Here is a 20,430-nt window from a genome sequence, read left to right on the forward strand (position 1 = left end):
TTCAGAGGAATGGGCACGGTATTGCACCACACTGTAGCACAATGCACTAAAAGACAAACGTGGTGAGTGACTGTAAACATACATTAAATGGGGCAGAAGGAGATACACATGTAAAGGGGTAAGGACGGTTTACCGGGATGCACATAGCATTTGCCCAGTTACTTGAAAACACGGGACGATAGAGGTAACCAATACGAAACTCAGGATTCAGGAAAATTTGCCTTAGGGCTCTCCATTGACAGTGATGCCACTTTACGGAACTGCAACATCAGCCATACTTCAGCAGATCAAAAAGCAACCTCTCTGCCTCTTGCCCCGAGACTAATGGCTTTCAGAAGTTCTGAGTATTAGGAGCTCCCTGAAACTAAAAGCCCAGAGAGGAACAAATTCAGCTCCCCAGCGGAACTGGGCGGTCTGTCCATGCAACACGCCTCCCACCCGTGGAGCCTAAAGGGAGCAGATGCACTACGTACGTGGCACAAACTCTATCTTTCCAGTGTCGGTCCTGTCCTGTCCCTCCTACCCTTCTCTTCCCCAAAAGGGAGAAAGTGGTCTGGGTTCTGCAGGTGGAAGCCAAAAGCTTATGTGTGGGCTTCCCCCTCCTCAGCCCGGGGCTGCCCAGGGTCCCGCCTGCTCTCGGCTGCCTGACCTGCCACGGTGAGTAAGTCACTTACCACGATGGGAGGCCGGCAGGCAGGGCTGCTGCGTCTGAGCCCAGTGCTCCGGAGGCTGGAGTGCCCGGAAGGAAATCCCGGGAGCAGCCTGGGACGAGGATGCAGGGGCTGAGGCTCTGCTCACCTCTCAGCAGAGGCAGCGTGTCACCCTCCCAAATGAGTGGATTAATCAATGATAACCCCGCAGTCAGGTCTGTGGAACTGAGCAGATGGAAACCCTGGCTTTTTTTCCCCAGCAAAGAGGACCGTGGGAACTCCAGTTACTAAAGGGGGACATGGCATATGCTCTGAATCAGGAGTCAGCTACCCAAATCATACCACAGAGCCGGAGCCTTGCTCCCAGGCTGGCACATGTCCTATTTCTCCCCGGGGTGCGGGGGGAGGTGGCGGGGGGGGGGGGACGGGGGAGGGGACACTAAGAGCCAGGACACTGCCATCACCTCTCCTCCTTCCATCCCCCACCAAGTAATCAATCTGGAGGTGTCTCCTCCCGGAACAATAATTTTGGAAACTAGTGGAAGTGTATGATTTTGGTATGTGAGTGAAGGGACCTTAGGCCCATCTGGCACTTGACCAAGATTATGCCGAGAGCCGCTGAACACAAATCCATTCTTCAAGCCCATCTCCATAAAGCAACTCAGAACAGACATTAAGCAAAATGTTGATGCGCTCAACTCAAATCCCTTTGTTTCTCTCCATGTAAGACAATTGATATCACTGCCAGCAGGTGGTCATGCTTGTTGACCCTTCCTAATAATTCCAGCTGATGCTAAATGAATATGACAGGTGGTGACTCTCGAGGCCGTGGCTGTCGCTTTGGCAGACTGGGGTGCAAGGCACCAAGACTGTTTTACCTCCTCTCTCTCTAACATTATGTAGAATAGCCATGCAAGGAGGATCCTTAAGAGATCAAATCTAACACTTTGATTTTATAACTGGGGAAATAAAACTCAGACCATAAGTCAGTTATCTTGAAATGCATAATCATTCATCCTACAAGCTCCTACTGTGTACAAGATCCTCACAATGCATAGCAACAAAATTTTATCAGTGAGCCCTGGCCAGTGTGGCTCAGTTGGTTGGGCATCATCTGAAAGGTTGCTAGTTCTATTCCCAGGCAAGGCACCTGCCTGGGTTGTGGGGTCCATCCCCAGTAGGGGAAGTGCAGGAGGCAGCTGATCAATGTTTCCCCTTCACATCAATGTTTCTTTCTTTCTCTCTCTCTCTCTCTCTCTCTCTCTCTCCATTCCCCTCCCTCTAAAAATCAATAAAAAATATTTTTAAAAATGTTTTCACTTAGATATTCAATCCATATTTCAGAATAATATTCCCTTGGATTTTCTGAAGTCTATGTACATTTCCCACCTGGAGATGGCCAAATAGAGATATGCCCCAAGTGCAGGTGTTGGCAAACTTTTCCTCTAAAAAGCAAGAATAACAGGCTTCATGGGCCATACAGTCTCTGTTGCAACTACTGAGCTCTGCCATTGTAGAGTGGAAGCAGCAATAGGCAGTAAGAGGTGTGACTATGTTCCAATAAAACTTTATTTACAAAAAATAATAAACTCTGCATGCTGGATTTGACCCAGGGGCTGTATTTTGCTGACCTCTGCCCTCGTGGGATCTCATATGACAATGACCTCTTTGGGCTGCAGATCTCAAGTTTGCCTTAATCGGGTCTTATTTCACCTCAGAACTCCCTTAGATTCATTGAAAAATAACAGAATAAGGAGCTAAGGGCGTGAACCTTATAACCAGCTATTATAATTACTCAGACAACACAGGGAAGGAATGGGAATCAGAAATAGAACTGTTCCTGACCATCCACGCAAAGACAGAAGTTTCCACCTAAGTAACCAAGCCCTGAGCCTCCCTCACGGAATGTGATGTCTTCTCCCCAGCGAGGGACAATGATGTTCCCATGATATTAGGTAGATTCCAACACCATGTCACTCCCATAGAAAAGAACTCTCATCCCTCCCTGCTGGAGGCAATTCTCAGCGAGCCTGCTTAGCTTGGTTGGCAAGGCAGACACAGGGCAGAAGTGAAGAGTCAGTCGGTACGCAGGTCTGATCTTCTGTGAGCCCATTACCTGGGCAGGGTGGGCGAGTGAGAAACAGGTGGCCCAGCTGCCTCCCTGTTTGTGCGGCTTCAGAGAAAGGGGTTCTCCGAAGCGGCCCTTGCAGCCTGCAAAACCAACAGGGTTCATCACATAAAGTGAGTGTGTGTTGCTCACACGAGCCCATCAAGTCAGAACTTGAGAATTCTGGACAAAAGCTCACAACTTAAAAATAGCACAAGAAACCTGGCTCAAAGGGCTCCCAGGCGATGGCCCTCAGGAAATGTATCTCAGACACCCGGGAGATGTGAAGGTGCAACGGTGATTCAACAATCACTTATGCCTTATAGACCCTCCTGTAAGTGCTTCTTTCCAGAAAGGTATTTCCTCCAAAAAGTTACAATCCCCTGGCAAAATGCGCGCTGTACCCAGAGATGCTGTGTGCAGGAATGCCTGCGGCCCCGGGTGGACCAACAGAGACGCTTTGTGTCCAATTTCAGCGTTTAAGGAAGATGACAAGTGGTCATCTAGCATCACGTGGTTTGGGTTGGCTTGTTTTGGTTATGGGGTGTGCTACGTGACACCAAACACCTGGACAAACATTTTCAAAGTTTCTCCATGAACCAGTGACCCAGATGTTTGGTGTCAAAAAAATAAACAAATAATCGGACGATTGGCAGATCCCCTTCCTAACTTCTCATCCAAGGATCCGCTACCTCTAAATAAACAACCGCGCTAAGCTCGCTGCACTATCCCCCTTAGTTCTCTGGGTTCCATAAAAAGAAAAGGCAATTTGAATTCATTGATCATCAGTTGAGAGCCACACTGTTATGTCAGCTCTGATTCCGTTGATTGGACTTGGTAAAACCTAACGACGCCATAAAACATCCCGAGGCAGCCAGAGAGCGCGCGTCAGTGTCGGAACAACCACGGACCATTACACACCAAAGGAAAATGTCTACTAGGACTTCTCATTCCCATTAGATAATGAGTGAAAATGATGGGGAAGGGCAGTATTTCGGTCGTTAGCCCGCGATTAAACCCGATTCGGCTGCCAACGTTACATCAAATCTGCAAGCCCTCGAGCCCAATCGTGCATCTACTTTTCTTCCTATTACGAGGCAGCGGGAGTGAGCTCTCAGCATGCTCGGGCTTCCCTTGTGATGGCAACACACGTCACAGGCTTTTATAAACTCTATCTTCTGAAATGCCCTCCGCTGGGATGGAGGTCCTTCAGTGAACAGCAAAGCCTCTACATCTTAGCTTGCTCTGTGATTGGCAATTTAATTGTTGCTTTTCCTTACCACAGACATATGCATACCTGCATACATACATATATACATACATACCATACATACCATACATACACACATACATACAAAAAGGAAATTCCAAAGCAGGTTACACTTTTCTGTAGGGAAGTCACCATCACTAGAAATATAAGCTAAAGCTTAAGAGAGACTCTTGTGTTTAAAAAACATGACTGGGAAGAGATGAGAAGTTTCTCATCTTTCATGGCGACCAAAGTCATTAAAACAAATTAGGGTTCAGAATCTGAGAATGATAGAGCTACTTGCAGTGCCATGGTTCTCAAAAGGTGAACCACTTTGTTGTAATTTCTAAGACAGTACATGTTGACAGATTTAACCCAAATAAACAAAAGCTCTTGGTGGGTTTTCCATAATAGTTGGAAGTATAAAGGGGCCCTAAGACCAAAGAGTCTGAGAACCTCTGGTTCGCTGGAAGTAAAATGGTTTTTAAGTTTGTTTTGTCTTCTCTGCCTCCTACTAGCTGTGTGACCTTAGCCAAGTTACTTAGCCTCTCTGGTCTTCCATTTTCTATGTAACAGACTATTCTTCGCAAGCCTGCTTCCCTACTGAAATATAATACCCAGGAGGTCAGGATTATGCCTGTAGTGTTCATTCTCTTCATTCCATAGTCCCAGAGCCTAGCACAGCCCATTGCTTCATACATAACAGGGTCTCAAGAAATAATTTTTTGAGTTGATTGGCAGGAGGCTGTGAGAATTAAATAGGACAATATGGGTAAAGTGCTCAGTGAAGCACCTGGCACATGGCAAATGTCATAGGTGCTCAGTAAATGTCAGATCCCTTTCTTCACCACTAACGCTGTTCTCAGTTGCACCACAGAGGAGAGAAAATGCACAGTTTACCTATAGACAGTGAAAGCTTCAGGTCCCCAAACTAACAGCATTAACACCACCCGAGAAATTATCACAGCTACCAATGATCTGGCTCCAACACTAGCCCCCCTGGATCAGAAACTCTGGAGGGGGCCCACCAGTCTGTGTTGTAACAAGCCCTCAGGAGATTCTAATTTGTGCCCAAGGGTGAGAACCGTGGCTTTAAGATATGCATGGAGTCTCCCTGAAAAAAAAGTATTTTATGATAGTAGCAGATTGGACTTCGATAGCAGACAGTGCCCCATATGTTCTCCGTTGCTGGATGCCTAGGATCTCTTTTGGACAAAGGTAGGAGATACAGAAAGTCAAACACAACCATGTCTGTTTTGGGCCTTGCAGGGTGGAGTGACTGATTCTGGATTCCGGTTATGCATCTGGGGGCCAGTGCTGAGCACGCTTTGCGTTTGAATAAAGCTGGCACCAGCAGGAACAGAGGATGTTATACCTTGGAGAAGCCCTGGCATAACCCTCGAGTCATCTTTGTGGCCAGGCATAAAATCTGGGGGAGGGGACAGAGGTGGGCGAGGAGAGAGAAGGAAGGTAAGTGGTTGTGTCTGTAGCTCTAGAAAGCATACATTTGATTGCTGATTTCTAGTTTTCACAATTCTCTTGCAACACAGCAAACCACTACCATTAGGGAAATTACTCATGAGTTCTAACCTTTGAGGGATGCCGCCAGCCGATAACAGCTGCAGTTTGAGTAATTTCCATATGCCCGCAACAAGGTGGGTGCTCGGGATGTACAGATGCACACTGCACATGTCGAGGCTCACAGCTATCCTAAGGAGTGGGCACTCTCATAGTCTCATTTCACACCTGTAGAAATGGAGCTTCAAGAGATTAAGCAGAGGTGGGATTCAAGCCCAGGAATGCCTGACTCCAAATGTGTGCCCTTCACGAGTAATTCTACCTATGTATATCCAACACAGATAATAGTCTTGCAAATATAATGAAGCACTTTCTAGATAGGGGCTACGATTCAAAGTTAATGCATAAACTAAACCTCCCGTAATAATCCTTGGAAAGAATCCCATCAATTGTTCACCGAGTACAATATCATATTGTATTACACACACAATGTTGTGCGGTACTATATCTGTACAACCTCACACATTAACTTAGATTATAGAATATAGAGCACACAGTCAAAACATGAGTATTTTTTAATAAATGAGAGAAGATGTAGAGTTGATTTTAAGGAAGTTAAATGTACATGGTAGCCACCCACAAACAGGCCATAGGCTAAGGGAATGGGCAGGCACACAAGGTAACAGAAGCAGTGCTCTATGTACCAGATGGTTCTAGCAGGAAGTACCTGGAAAAGGTTGTATTATGCCCGGGGAGAGGGCACACCCGTGCCTACGGATGTTATAAGGCAGGGATGGTAGCACAGCCAGACCTTGAGGGCAGGTGAAGGAGGATCTGAGCCTTCTTGAGAGAAGCAGACATAGAGGATGGATAAGAAACAAAGATCATATGAACCAAGGATTTGAAAAAAACACCCTGGTCTTAGAAGTTGAGTTGGGATACCCTAGATTTGAGCCCTCCCCTTCCTCCCCAGTTGCTAGTGCTTTGGCATTGACCCAATCTATATAATAAAAGCCTAAGCGACCATTATGGCGGAATGACCAGAACGACCGGTCGCTATGATGCTCACTGACCACCAGGGGGCAGATGCTCAACACAGGAGCTGCCCCCTGGTGGTCAGTGCATTCCCATAGGGGGAGCGCCACTCAGCTAGAAGCCGGGCTCACGGCTGGTGAGCGCAGCGGCTGTGGCAAGAACCTCTCCCGCCTGCACGGCAGCACTAAGGAGCAGTGAGCCGAGCAGTAAGGAGCAGCAAGCAGGCAGGCAGTAAGGAGTCAGGGGTCCCAGACTGCGAGAGGGCGCAGGCCGAGCTGAAGGACCCCCTCCCCTCCAGTGCACAAATTTCGTGCACTGGGCCTCTAGTTAGTTATAAAATGGGACTAATAATATCAGATCCACAGAATACGTATTTGTAGTAATTGTGTATGTTTTTGTTTATGTAGTGCAATAATTTTATTTCTTCTGCAAGATAAATACGTATTATCTGAAATAAATTAAAAAATCACTTTTTTAAAGTTTTATACCCCCCTTAAATCTTCTGTGAGGGCAGAGAGCAGGAGTGAGGGGGTAAGAAAAACTAATGCTTAGTGCACACCTATGATGCAGGTCCTTTGCTACTGTATATAGCTTTATCCCCATTGTTACCAATGAGGGAATAAGGCTCAGTAAGAGAGGTTTAGTAACTTTCCCTAAGCCAAACAGCTACTGAGTGGCAGAACCAGGATTTGAACCAAGTCTAGCTACCTTCTAAGCTTACACCATTATCATCGTAACAAAACTTGACAAATATCATTATCATAAAAAAAACTTGACATCAAAATGCATTACAAACTAGGGTTGTTTTTTTGGCACATTCCTGAATAAGAATAAGGAAGAAAGAAATAGCATTGATCATGAAGTCAACCAAGATTGCTTGACCAACCACTAGATGCCTATCCCTGTTTGGGGTTCAATAGTGAACAAAACAGGAAGAGTCCTGCTCTCATGAAGGGCCCAAGGACCCCCAACCAGCATCGGCGGTGATCCCACCTTGCTGACTGCCTCATCTGGAAACTGGGAAGGGGTGTGTCTAATTGTGTGCGACTGTCCAGCTCTCGGAGTCTCTGATTCCATAGGAAACATTTATTGTCCTGTCCCTTTAAAATTCCTTCAGGCCATGAGCTGCCCCCAAATCAACGATTTCCACCCTTCCCCTCTAATCAGGCCTTTCCTCCACACATGATTCACACGCAATCAAGTCACAGGATTTATGGAGCAAAAGAATCCAACTGGGCTTCTCAGGAGCTTTGCCATCTACCTGGCCAGATAAAATTAACACACCCGCCACAGGGTGCCCATCCCGGGTTCACAGCCACACGACCTCAGGCGCAAACCTCCCTGACGGTTGCATTTTGTCGCTGACATCAAATCAGGCATCCCCGTGCCCCCAGTGCCTACTAATAAATTAAAAGCTTTTCTGTCACTTTAATGATGATGATAAAGCGTTCCTTTCCACCATTGTACTGTCCTTATTTTCCATTTTTGTTCATGCTTGTATTTGGCTCATACACCTTTCTCAATATCTTAAAAATGGGACCCTTATTTAGATTGTTCCAGCCCCACCACTTAGCGGTAAGGGTCTTGCTGTTATATTTCTATCACGTTTCCTTTAAAAATCACGTTCCTGTTTAAATGGAGGAAGTCAATTGCAAAGGCATTTATCTCTTGATATTGATGAAATTAGTACATACAGGGCAGTGGTACAAGCTGAGTGGATTTAAGAACCTCGATTAGCACCATTAAATATATATAAGAACCAAAGTGTATGCGGAGTGAGATTCCCCTCCCCCTTCTTCTCCACAGACCTGTTCCCTGAAATACAAAGAGGGGAAAAACACCTGAATGTGAAGGACTTGAGGGACCATTGTCCAGGCTCTTTGACACAAAGCCAGGGACTCTGGTATGTCTTACCCACATCATTTGTTCAGCTCTCTCCTCACACTTTCCACCGCGGGTTTTAATGTTTCTTCTCACACACCTGTCTGCCCCTCAGGCCTGCGACTTCAAAAGGGATGAACTTCACGTTTATGTCCAGTGCCTAGCATAGCTTTTGGCATTAAGACTGTGATCAACTATTATTCGACAAACAAATGAGACCCTTCTGTAGATGTGGAGGCAGAAGAAAGAGGCTCAGAGGGAAAGGAAAGGAAGAAGTTCTGGGAGACTCTCAAGAGAAAGGGCACGGGAACTAGTATTTGCCTGCCCACCAAAATTCCGGACACTAGCCCGGCTGGTGTGGCTCAGTGGTTGAGCATCAACCTATGAACCAGGAGGTCACGGTTCGATTCCCGGTCAGGGCACATGCCCAGGTTTCAGGCTTCATCTCCTCCATGCAGGAGGCAGCCAATCAATGATTCTCTCTCATCGTTGATGTTTCTATGTCTCTCTCTCTCTCCCTTTCTCTCTCTCTTTCTAAATAGCAATAAAGAAAAAAATTAAAATACCGGACACTTTTAAACACTTCACATTGACAATCATTATTAGTTCCATTTTCCAGATGCTAACACTCATGCAGGTGAAGTGATTCACTCAAAGACCTGCAGCTTGAAAACTATAAACCCAAGATTCAAACCAGGTAGTTCTGGATCCCGAGTTCTGCCTCTGAGCAGCCAGACTCCAGACTGCCAGGCAAAATCCTGAGGTCAGACTGCCCAGCCACTGGGCAGCCCAACCAGGCACTGGAAGCGCCCCACCTGGTGCTGAAGGCAAAACCTGTGTCCCCTCTCTGCAGGGAGGTAATTTGGGCTGGAGAGTGAGAGGTGACCGAAAAACCCATACTTCACACCTGGGCACCTCTTTGGGATTCTGTCAAAACCCAACTCTGAACCTTAAAGTCCCTCTCATGGTCCGGGGAGGTGGGCTCCGCCGGTGCTCTGGCGCCCTCTAGCGACCATCCTCTCTAATGCCAACTCGCTCCCACCCTTCCCTCTTGCCTCACCAACCCCTAGGGCTGCCCTGGCCTTGGACCCCTGTCAGCCTGATTTTGTTCCTCTTCTCTCTCGAAGAGAAATGAACTGCCCTACAGATGTTTGGGATCTCTTGGATAAGGAAGGCCTTTTAGTCAATATACCTTAACCCTCAGAAGGTTTCTAGAATTAACCTGAAATACTGTATTTTCCCCCTGATGTTTTCTAGTTTTCTAAATATTAAGAGATACAAACTTAAAAATATTGTGTTCTGCACCAGAGATAGAAAAGCAACATTTTAGAAAGTTTGTTCATTTTGCATGAACCTTTCATTTAAAACAGAATAAGGGATTCCCCTGTGGGTTCCTGGAACTGTAAACACTCATAACATCTCTGTTTACATTATTGACTCGGTTGTGACATTTAAAATAGGAAGCTAAGACCGCATGAGCAATTCTTCACAAAACATGCACATTAACAGGCATGGCTGCAGACAATGACTTTGTATAAATTTAATCATCTCTATTGGGTAAGTATTCCACTGGCTCCTAGAGACAGCAATGTAATAAGTCCCAAGCCTACTCCTCCAAACCCTCCAATGGATGTGGGAATCCCACCCCCGCCCCCAAACCATCCCCAACTCAGTAAAGATTACCAGTACATGTGGCGCCAGAGATTGGCGCCACCACAGTAATTACCTCCAGGGAACTTGAGTCTCTCTATGAGAGGAGTAATCAACAGGGCTGTTGAATGAGTCCCCTGATCTTGAGCAAGTCATCTCTAAGGTTCAGTTTCCACATCTGTCAAATTAAACAGCTCGAGTCCATAGATTATCCCCACATTCTCTTCGAGTTCTGAGAGTCACAGATTCGAAGTGATGAAGTTGTTGTTCACAGCATAGATATGAACGTACCACAGGCCAGCGTAGGTGGTCTCCCCCTACCCGCCTGGGTGTACTAAAGTCATAGGACTGGAATAAGCCTTCCCAAATTGGTCATCCTGGTCACTGTCAGCTCTTCAAGACTTGCCTTCAGGTCTTCAGTATTTACTGAGCTAAGAGCTATGGTTCACAAGCCGCTTCCCCGAGAAGACAGCAGCCAAATAAAGGATTTCCTGGGATTTACCAACTTAAGGAAAACATACTATGAATCATATATATTTAGTAGTTCATGGACTAAACAGAAAGCTCCACATACATGAGGTTTCTAGCAGAGAAAACACTGAAAGTATTGTGCAGTCACAAGTTTTATTAGATACCCACTGGTTGAATTCAATGCTAATGGAGGCCTTACTATATAGTGTCTATTTCAAGTAACATAGAAGAGACAGTACATCTTGCCTGACCCAGTTATTGAGCTTGATTTTAGACCTACCACCAACCTTCACATAAACACCTTACCCAAAAAATGCATTTGTACTCTAACCCCTTCATTTTCATAATATGCTTGCCTCAAAAGAAAAGCCATTATAGAATTTTTAGGACAATCCTAAAAAGCATGAAGTTCTTGTAATCCGTTCTTTACCATCTACATTCAATCAGGAGAAAGTCAGAGTCGAATGCAACTCTATTATTGTATGCCGCAAGGTCAGTTCTAATGCACTATAGGATGGTCTTGAACCATGTGACATTTTTAAATGCATTTTAAATTTTCTGTCTTGATATTTTGTGACTTAATATACTGACTACGGTTGCCAAGGAAATATGACTTGGGGTTATATATGGATCCAAAGGGGCTTTGTGGTTTAAAAAATATATTAACAAGACAAAAATGGAAAGATCAAATACAGAGAACAAATTTAGCTTTTTTTTTTCCTTCAAAATGCATACCGATCTGCAGGCTATGTCTCTGATTCAAAAGTACGAAGACTCAAGAAGTGGCTTTCCCAACTCAAGAAGAGACTTTCTCCCAATCAGTCAAGTTGACACCATCAGAGTAGCCTTCTCATCTTCTGTTTGGGATTCAGATCCCTGTGAAAGTGTGCGACACTGATTACACACATGAGCCGCTCACCTCCAATATGTTTACCTCCAAATGGAAAATCCTTTCTTTATGTGACTAAAGGTGGCCATAATGGTCCAGCGTCTTACAAATCAGGGAACTTATAAAATGAAGACAGAGAAAGGCACAGCACAAACCATATAAATACATTCAGTTATGTTCCAAAAGATTCAAATGCAGATGAAAATAGAGATTCCACCATTAACCCATTTTTTTATCAATAATTATTTCTTAGAGTCAGTATAACTTTGAAGTGTTCAATCATGATGGTGGGCTCAGTCTGAAGATGGGAACAAGCAAAGCTGCTGTTCGTTGGAATACTACATAAAACATCTCTAGAAACAGATAACATCTTTGCTTCCCATTAACTGAAATGAGGTCTTTTTAAATTAAAAATCCACACGCAGATCAAGAAACACTTGAATGCAAGACACTCTTTAATTAAAACTTCTAAAAGCAGGCTCCCCTTAAGACAAACTGATGAGTCAAGCAAAATGCTATGTTGCCACCAGATAGCTGGAGATAAACAGAAGTCTTAGAAGCACAATTAAAAAACAACTCAGAAACCTCAGGGCAATTATTTTAAAAGGAATATTTAGAAGCTCTAGTAAAGTGGTTGTCCCATGCTGGGAAGTACAACGGACCCCATCTGTGCCTGCTCCCACTAAAGTAGAATGGGCCTATGTCTGGAAGAATAAAAAGGAGGCTGACCACTCAAAGGAGAGGCGTAGGTCTGGGACGGCGAGAGCATTCACATGATAACACAGGACTAGACCCTTGGTTCCATTATAGGCAAGCTCTTCCCACTCAACCATTCAACACTGCCCAGGATTTGACATCCACTCCTTCTATGAACTGACACTTCCTTTTATGTGATGACCAGGGGACATCACCTGGTTTTGATGTGGTTTGAGTTTGATACTGTAAAACCCTCAGAATCTTCCCATCAGAGACAATGAGTAGAATCTGGTCTTTATTAGGACCCACTATTACTAGTAACACAGGTGTTCTAACTGTAATTGCCAATCCTATTTTTATCCGCCTCCCAGGTGTGACCACCTTTGACCTACTCTGAGCTCAACCTCCTGCTCTGCTAGAGCGACTCTGTCAGTCTTTCTTTAAAAATGGACAGGCAAATCAAACGAATTTAACCTGGAGGCAGCAGCTCAGTAAGGGAAATGAAAACATCAGAAGTTATCGAATCGAAGCCACAGCCATCCTGAGCTCTGTCTTATCTGCTGGGTCATAAAAAGAAACGGGACCTTCCTAAACTTAAAGGGCATAAAAATAAGGAACGTTGTTGCTTCTCTCTGACTCCTGGAGGATGTGCTCTGCAGTTTAACCAGTATATACTCACTACAATATATCATCCTGGATTCAAAACTCCTAGGCTCTAGGAAAGGGTGTGTGTGTGTGTGTGTGTGTGTGTGTGTGTGTGTGTGTGTGTGTGTGTTTGGGGGGGGGGTGTTGTTTGAAAATAAGGATTGCTAAGAGGGCAGTAGAAAGAAGGAATGGGCAGAAAAGAATATTTCATTTGAACATAAAGTAGTTTTTCCATAAGAGCAGGGTTTAATCATCGTTTCAGGAGAACACTAGTTTAGAGTACCTTGGACAGCTAAAAAAAAATGCTGTTTAAGAAACCAAGAAGCAAGTGAGCCAAGAACCACCAGAGCAATGCATTAAAAATTCCTGGCAAAGCAGCAAGAGGGTGCAGAGTTGGCTTTGCATAGTTTTGGACGCAGGTGTACAGGAGCAGGGACTCTTCCCAAAGGCACTGAAATCCTAGGGCATGGGCGGGTCAGTTGGGGCAGGAGGGGGGAGGGGGACTCTGTTATTTCTCTCGCAACGTTTCCCCAGGCTCTCTCCCCTCTCCTTCTGCTTTCCTCCCTCCCCCTCCGGAACCCCCATGGCTCGCACTTCACACGCTCCAGGGACGGGATCTTCAACTCTGCAGCCGGCGATTTCTGCGGGAGCCTGGCCAGCTCTGGACTGGAAGCCAGTCTCGCAAGGCCGCCGGGGACTCGGCCGGGTCTGGGGGGGCCGGTGAAAACCAGGGCCTTAAAGCCCACCCACGCACCCACTTCCTTCAGGAGGAAGGATGGGTGCATCTGCCAAGAGCATCTCTCAGGCTTCCCCTTCTCCCCACCGGATGGTCATCGACTCATTAGACTTGGCCTGGGGCACCGCCTAACTGTCCCCCTGGGTCCCACCCTAACAATCCGGGGCGTCTGCGATGCCACATCTCTTCTCTCGGCTGTGGCTAGCGCTTCAGGGGGTCCCTCCAGCCCTCGCCCTGTCCCCTGACGCCCCTGGCTACTTCACTTCACAGAGCAAGGCGAGCTGAAGAACTTGGCTGAATCAAGGGACTTGCCAGCCTATTGATTAGCTTAAAGCCCGGTAGCCCCGGGCGAGCGCGCCGGGAGAATTGGGAGGTTTTGTAAAGAGGTTGGGGAGGAGGCAGAGAGGCCGAACCCACCGCCGCTAGGTGAAGCCATTGGAAACCACTCCGATCCCTCCAGCGCTTTCTCGCCATCGGAGGAAGAGCCGCAACTTCGGCCAGGACTCTGCTCCCCTCCTCCCCTCGGTCTGCACCTGCCCTGCCCCCCTCCCCCCTCCAGGACTTCCAGGACCGGCCACTCGGCGGGCGCACCGGGTCCCCCTCCGCGCGGCCTCCCTCCCCACGCGCCCCACCTCCCCACGCGCCCCACCCTACCTGAGCGAGCTGGGCGAGCTGGAAGGGATCAAATCAAAGTTCCCTCGCATGAAAGCCTGTGCTTGCAGCCCATCCTTAACACCACCACAGCGGCGATAAACAAGCAAATCCGAGCGCAACCCAGGGCATCTCAAAAGTTGGTCTTACTGCGCAGCAGCCCCAACACACTTTGCAACCGCAGCGCCCCCGGAACACAGGAATGCAGAGTTGGCGTTTGCTTACCTGGGTGTGCCAACCTCGAGGAGTAGAAAGAGAATTCGGCCCGGGACCGGTCTGCCCCGCCCCCAGGATGCAAAATGCAAAATCCGGCTTTGGAGTGGAGGTGGTCGGTGTGGAGTGGTGCAGGGGGCTCGGGCTTCCCTCCCCCCTCCCCCTCGTCCTCCGAACCAGTTTAAAAGCAGCGGATGGACAAGATGCTGGGAGGAGAGTTTGGTCTCTCCGGAAACCCTGACTCCATTCTTGGTGATGGGGGCTGGGGAAAGGAGAAAACGTTGCGGGGAGCAGCCTGGTTCTCAGTGAACTCAGAGTAAAGTGGCAGGTACTGGGGGGAGGGAGGGAGCGGAGAGGAGCCAGGGAGGAAGGAAGGAAAGAGAGTAGGGGAGGCGAGCGGGTGGCGGGGAGATGGCAGCTTCTCAGAGAGATTTCCACCTTCTGACGAAACCCATGCGCCCAGCAACCCGCGAGATACTAGTTGGGAAACCTCCGCGCGAGCGCCCCCTGGGGGGTTCCGGCGGCGAGAGCGCTGGCCCCGGGCACGCGAGTCCGCGGCCCCGCCCCGGGCTGGGCGGGTGACGCGCGGTGGGCCAGCCGCGTCCACAGTCCAGGCTCCCCGCCCAGCTCCACCGCTCACACCTGCTCCCGGGGCCATTTCAGTTCTCCAAGTGCGTGGACCTCATCGCCACTTGGGGGTGGAGCGGTCCTATCTGCGAGGGGGTGGGATTGATTTTTTTTTTTTTTTTTTTGCACAGATTCAAGGAAACTCCTTGGATGCATGTCCACTCCCACCAAAAAGGAAGAGATCGCTCACCTCGTGTATGATGGGAACCCGATAATTATTTTTTTTTTTAGTAAATGCATGAAAAAATGAATGGACAACCTGGCTTTTTGTTCATCCCTAATGTCTTTCTGAATACATCCATCTCACAAATAAGATTTTTTAAGTGCTTAGGGAGTACCTGTGTATAAAAATAGACACAAACACGCTGACTGGTGGAAGGGGGGACCACTGCCTCATGTTATGAAGCACTTTAGAAAGTGTAGCTTCCCTGTTCCAAACTTATTCAGCCACATTCAGACAAATGGGGGAACGTATTGTGTCTGATTGTTTCTACAACAGAAGATACACTAGACAACTCAGCATGTAAATATTGTCAGAATCACAAATCAGACTTCAGAATCCATAGGGTTCAGAGAAGACTGACACTGAGGTGGCATGGAGGATGTCACAATAATATGGATAGGGACCTAGGGACGTCAGAGGGCCTGCACTCCATCCTCTTTCAGTGGTTCTCAACCTTCCTAATGCCGCGACCCTTTAACACAGTTCCTCATGTTGTGGTGACCCCCAACCATAAAATTATTTTCGTTGCTACTTCATAACTGTAATGTTGCTACTGTTATGAATCGTAATGTAAATATCTGATATGCAGGATGTATTTTCATTGTTCGCGACCCACAGGTTGAGAACCGCTGAAACCAGTCTCCCTTCATTTAAGGCGGTTATCAGCCAAGCGCCTTTCACCAACCACAGAGCTCTCAATTTCAAAGTCATAGAAGGAGAAATAATAGGGTGAGGGGCAGGTGCCCCACTAATAGTTCTGTGGTGGCAATGAAGAACTTTGAAAGGAAGGAAAAAAGCCTTCAGAAAGAAAGAAAAAAAGACATTTTCATCCCCCAAGTCACCTCTCAAGATCTTCTAAAGTAGGAAAACATTAAGCATGGTCTCTAGAAAGGATCTTAGGGGGGTTGTCTGTAGACGGAAGCTCCTTTGATTCGCTTTGATTGGAAAAACTTGGGTCAGGTCCTGTGATTGAGCACATGCCGATCATTGTGGCCTTGGGATATGGGAGTGCACTAATGCGCCAGGCCGCCCACAGTGCGGGGGAATTCAGTTCGATCTATAGCCCTCCTGGAGCCAGGGTGTCGCCCCACCTGGTTCACACTGAGAGTAAAACACAGGGTCGGTTCCCCAAAGGAAATGCAGGGAGTTCCTACCGAGAAAGGAGAGAGGGATGCTGGCCAGGCAACGTCAGCATATGTTCACTAAATATAAAAATATTAAGTCCAAAAATATCCCTTTCAGGTTTAATGGAGACGTAGCCTCAACGGTTAACTTAAGTTTGAGCTGGATTGAACTAAGAAAGATGGGAAGAAGAGGAAGGAAAGTCATTAAGCATTTCCTTGCATGTTGCCTGTGTCCTCTGAAATTTAAATCCCATGAAGGCAGGTCCTACTCTGTTTTGTTGTCTTGTTCATAATGCAATGTGTACTACTTAGCAGGTAACCAACACACATTTTGTTAAACTTTTTTTAAATTTTTAAAATTTGTTTTTATTTTTTAAATTGATTTTAGAGAGAGGGGGGAAGGGAGAGGGATAGATAGAAAAATAGATGAGAGAGAAATATCAATTGGCTGCCTCCAGCATGCCCCCTACCCGGGCAATGTTATGACCTCTTGGTTCATCATGGGTCAGTGCTCAACAACCATTGAACCACACCAGCTGGGCTGTTAAATTTTTAAAAATACCTTAGAGATCATTCAACACAAATCTCTTATTTTATAGGTAAGAGGAAAAGAATCAAGATGTGCTGAGCAGGTAGTTTCCAGACAATCTGGTAGGCACTCTATTGACCATCCCATTTAATTTTCTCAACTACTTACCGTTCTCAACTACTTACCTGAGTAGGTTTTATTATTTCTACACACACACACACACACACACACACACACACACACACAACTGGGTTTATATTGCCAGGAGAACCACACCAGGGAACACAACTAGTTAATGGGAGAACCCCGAGTGTTCACTGAGGCAGCCTCTGAAGGACCAGCTCAGAGTAACTGGACATGAACCTGAGAACGGGAGCAATAGAGCCGGAACCCACAGGGAAGAACCCAGGGCTATCATGCGTGGTCCCCCGTGTTAAAAGCATAGACACACAAATGAAACGCAAAGCCACAACGTGTGACAAATACGCTTTCCTCTGCCAGCAGCCTTCAGCTCCCCAATTAGAAACAAACAGTCGCCTGCCTGCAAGCCAGTGTGCGGAACACACGTGCAACTTTATGCCAGAAACTTGGATTTTTTTTCTCAAGGCATGACACTGAAGGTAAATTCAGAGAGGCTCCTTGCAGGGCACAGAAAGCAGAATTGCCTCCCACGTCTCGCATGAAACCAACAGCTCGTCTCTACAGATAAAGACATCTCATCAGCTAATGAACTAGGGTCGCAGTCGTTGAGCCCACAGCAAGCTGCTCACAGAGTCCCTTCGACAATGGTGACAGCCAGATCCCCTGATCTGTATCACTCACCTCCTCCCAACTCTCCTTTTCATGGATGCTGAGCTGCTGGGTTCCACAGCCATCGTCAAAATTCTCTCGAGCCACGGCGCCTCCGGTGTTCCCAAGCCGCAGAGGAGGCTCCAGCTCTGGGTAGCTTCACCAGCCCGGTCTCTGTTTAATAACATAAGGGGAGGCATTCGCTCGCTGTCCTATGCCAATATGAAAGGCACCTCACCCATCAGTGTGACAAGGGAAATGCTGGAACGGAGCCAGGGAACAAAAGGGAAGAAATGTGGATTCTTACCAAGGCAGTTGATACCATGTTTTAAAGGGCAGCAGATGATGAAGGGGGAAAGCAGGCAGAGTCGGTGCCCTGCGTTAAAAACCTTGGATCCTTCCCTGAATGAGTCAGGATGAGCATTTTGTTTGGAAATGGAATTTCTGTCTTCTTTCTTTTCTTTCTTTCTTTCTTTCTTTCTTTCTTTCTTTCTTTCTTTCTCTCGGCTGTAGGATGGTTCACACTCAACTAGTCAAGGGGGCTGCTGTAAATAACAGGATCTATTTTTGAGGCTTTGGATCAAATAAGAACCTTGAGTTTCTCCCTAGGGTTATTTATAGCTCAGAATGTGTTTTTGTTTTTTTTATTTCATGTGATTTTGAGAACTGACTGATATGTCTACCTCTGGTGTTTCAGTACATGCCTGAGATGGGTTGTGTTATTGGAAAGCGGAGAGCAATGCTCTAAGAAAGAACTCACTTCCACTGTCTGTCATTCTGCTGTATGAGGACCCTATTTGACCCCTGGTATCTCTAAAGCCATCACTCTTCTGTATGAGGACCCTGTTTGACCCCTGGTATCTCTAAAGCCATCACTAACCAATTATGCTAGGAAGGGGCGCCTTGTGGCATTTTTAAAAACCAGAGGCAGAGAACTCTTTCTTTCTGAGATTCTACATTTGACCATTAGTGATATCTTCAAAGACACTAAATCAACTCTATTATTTTCAAGTAAATTATTCCATTTATCTCTTAATTAGGTCCCTCAGTCATGCCTCTCAGCCTCATTTCCTCCTTGTGAAAAAGAAGGTATTTTGAATTGAACTCCATCTCTGGGATTCTGGTTTCCACCTACATGATGTCTGCCCAGCCACACCACTCCTGGTGTTCGTGATAAACTCATTAAGACGCCATTCCTTTGGGTTTAAGGGGTGTTAGCCTGCAACTCTTACTGAGTGGCAGAGTCTGCTATTTGCCTAGCCTATATTCACTTTCGTTTGTTTTTCCTTATTAAGAATAGCAGTTTTGTGGGAGGTGGCAGTGTGCTCAGCCCCCAAACCCACATTTTCCAGCCTTGCCTGCAGATGGGGTAGTCATGTGATGAAGATCTAACCCTGCACTGTCTCATATGGTAGCCACTAGACACATATAGCTACTTACATTTAAATTTATTGACATGAAGTCAAATTTAAAATTCATTTCCTCAGTGACACTAGCCACATTTTATTTTTTTTAAACATGTTTTTATTTATTTTGGAGAGTGAGGAAGGGAGAGGAAAAGAGAGAGAGAGAAACATCATCAACGTGAGAAACATTCATTGGCTGCCTCCTGCAGGCCCCCAACTGGGGATTGAGCTGGCAACCAGGGCATGTACCCTGACTGGGAATCAAACCTGCGGCATTTTGGTGTTTGGGATGACACTCAACCAACAGATCCACACCGGCCAGTGCACATTTTAAATGCTAATAGTCACAAGTGGCTAGTAGGTACCACCTTGGATAGTTCCGATACAGGACATTCCCAGCATCACCGAAAGTTCTGCTGTACATGCTGGCCTTGCCATTGAGATGTCAGTGGAAGTTATAGGGCAGTTTCCATGATCATCTTAAAAGGGAGGGAGATCCTGACTCAGCTGGCCTGTTCCTTTATCCCCTCCTCCCCACCCACCCCCCCCCTTCTTTCTACCTAAAGGAGAAGGTGGGCCAACCATCACGTGACTGTGAAGCAGCAGGCATTTGCTAAGTCAGGATAAGCAGAAAGATAAAAGGAACCTGGGTCTTGATATCATGAAGGCAGGCAGGTTATCATCCATTTTATTATGAGGAAAATAAAGCCACCGGTTGAGTCAAGCCATTATTTTCAGCTTTTTGCTACTAGCAGCCCAATATTACTTCTAACTGATAGATCTTCAGAAACTTACCTGGACAATTTTCTATTAATGGCTTTGGATAAACAAGTTGCTTTCCAGTTTCCTTCTCCTTTAGACAGAGCTGGGGACAATATCTTGGTTAAAAGAAACAAAACAATCTACATTCCTACCAAGAGACAATTATTAGTCATTCCTTTAAATATGCAAGTGGGCCAAAAGGGAAGTGGGGGGACACTGGGATAGCAATGGTACCCAAAGTGATTATCTTCTATCTGATTGGCTGAAGAGCAGCTTTGCATTTTCCTGGAGAAGAGGTTGGTGGGTATGGAGAGAAAAGGGAAGTAATATTTGAGACTGTGTTATGTGCTAGAGATTTGGCTGAATGACTAACCTTTATCGTACTTAGCACACTTGACAACCCCATAAGATAAGTATTTCCTGTTTGGTTTGCAGATAACACACTGAAGCTGAGAGAGATTAAGTATATTGTCAAAATCCACATAGCTAGTTAGTTACAGAGATGAGTTTTAAATCCAGGTCTGCTTGGCTCTTGCCACAACTCTTTAATGAAGGGTTGTTGTGAGGCAGCGTGCAGAG

At 46.4% G+C, this 20,430-nt stretch overlaps 1 protein-coding gene across 2 annotated transcripts in view; it reads right to left on the bottom strand.

The window, feature by feature from the left end:
- The window catches only part of CPNE4 (copine 4), a 348,126-nt gene extending 328,170 nt beyond the window's left edge, over window positions 1-19,956 (bottom strand). The window contains exons 1-2 of one of the 2 annotated variants that reach the window (XM_014450787.2): window positions 19,885-19,956; window positions 17,717-17,857 (exon numbers count right to left, since the gene is read on the bottom strand). In XM_014450787.2, the coding sequence (XP_014306273.2) occupies window positions 17,717-17,769 (53 nt within the window). In that variant the 5' untranslated portion in view covers window positions 17,770-17,857; window positions 19,885-19,956. Of the gene's footprint in view, window positions 1-14,403; window positions 14,823-17,716; window positions 17,858-19,884 lie in introns of those variants that run through there. The other variant, XM_006083699.3, reaches the window with a different exon arrangement.
- Between the last annotated feature and the right edge of the window lie 474 nt (window positions 19,957-20,430).

This window comes from Myotis lucifugus, unplaced genomic scaffold, assembly GCF_000147115.1.
Source record: "Myotis lucifugus unplaced genomic scaffold, Myoluc2.0 scaffold_8, whole genome shotgun sequence".
NCBI classification, from domain to species: Eukaryota; Metazoa; Chordata; class Mammalia; order Chiroptera; family Vespertilionidae; genus Myotis; species Myotis lucifugus.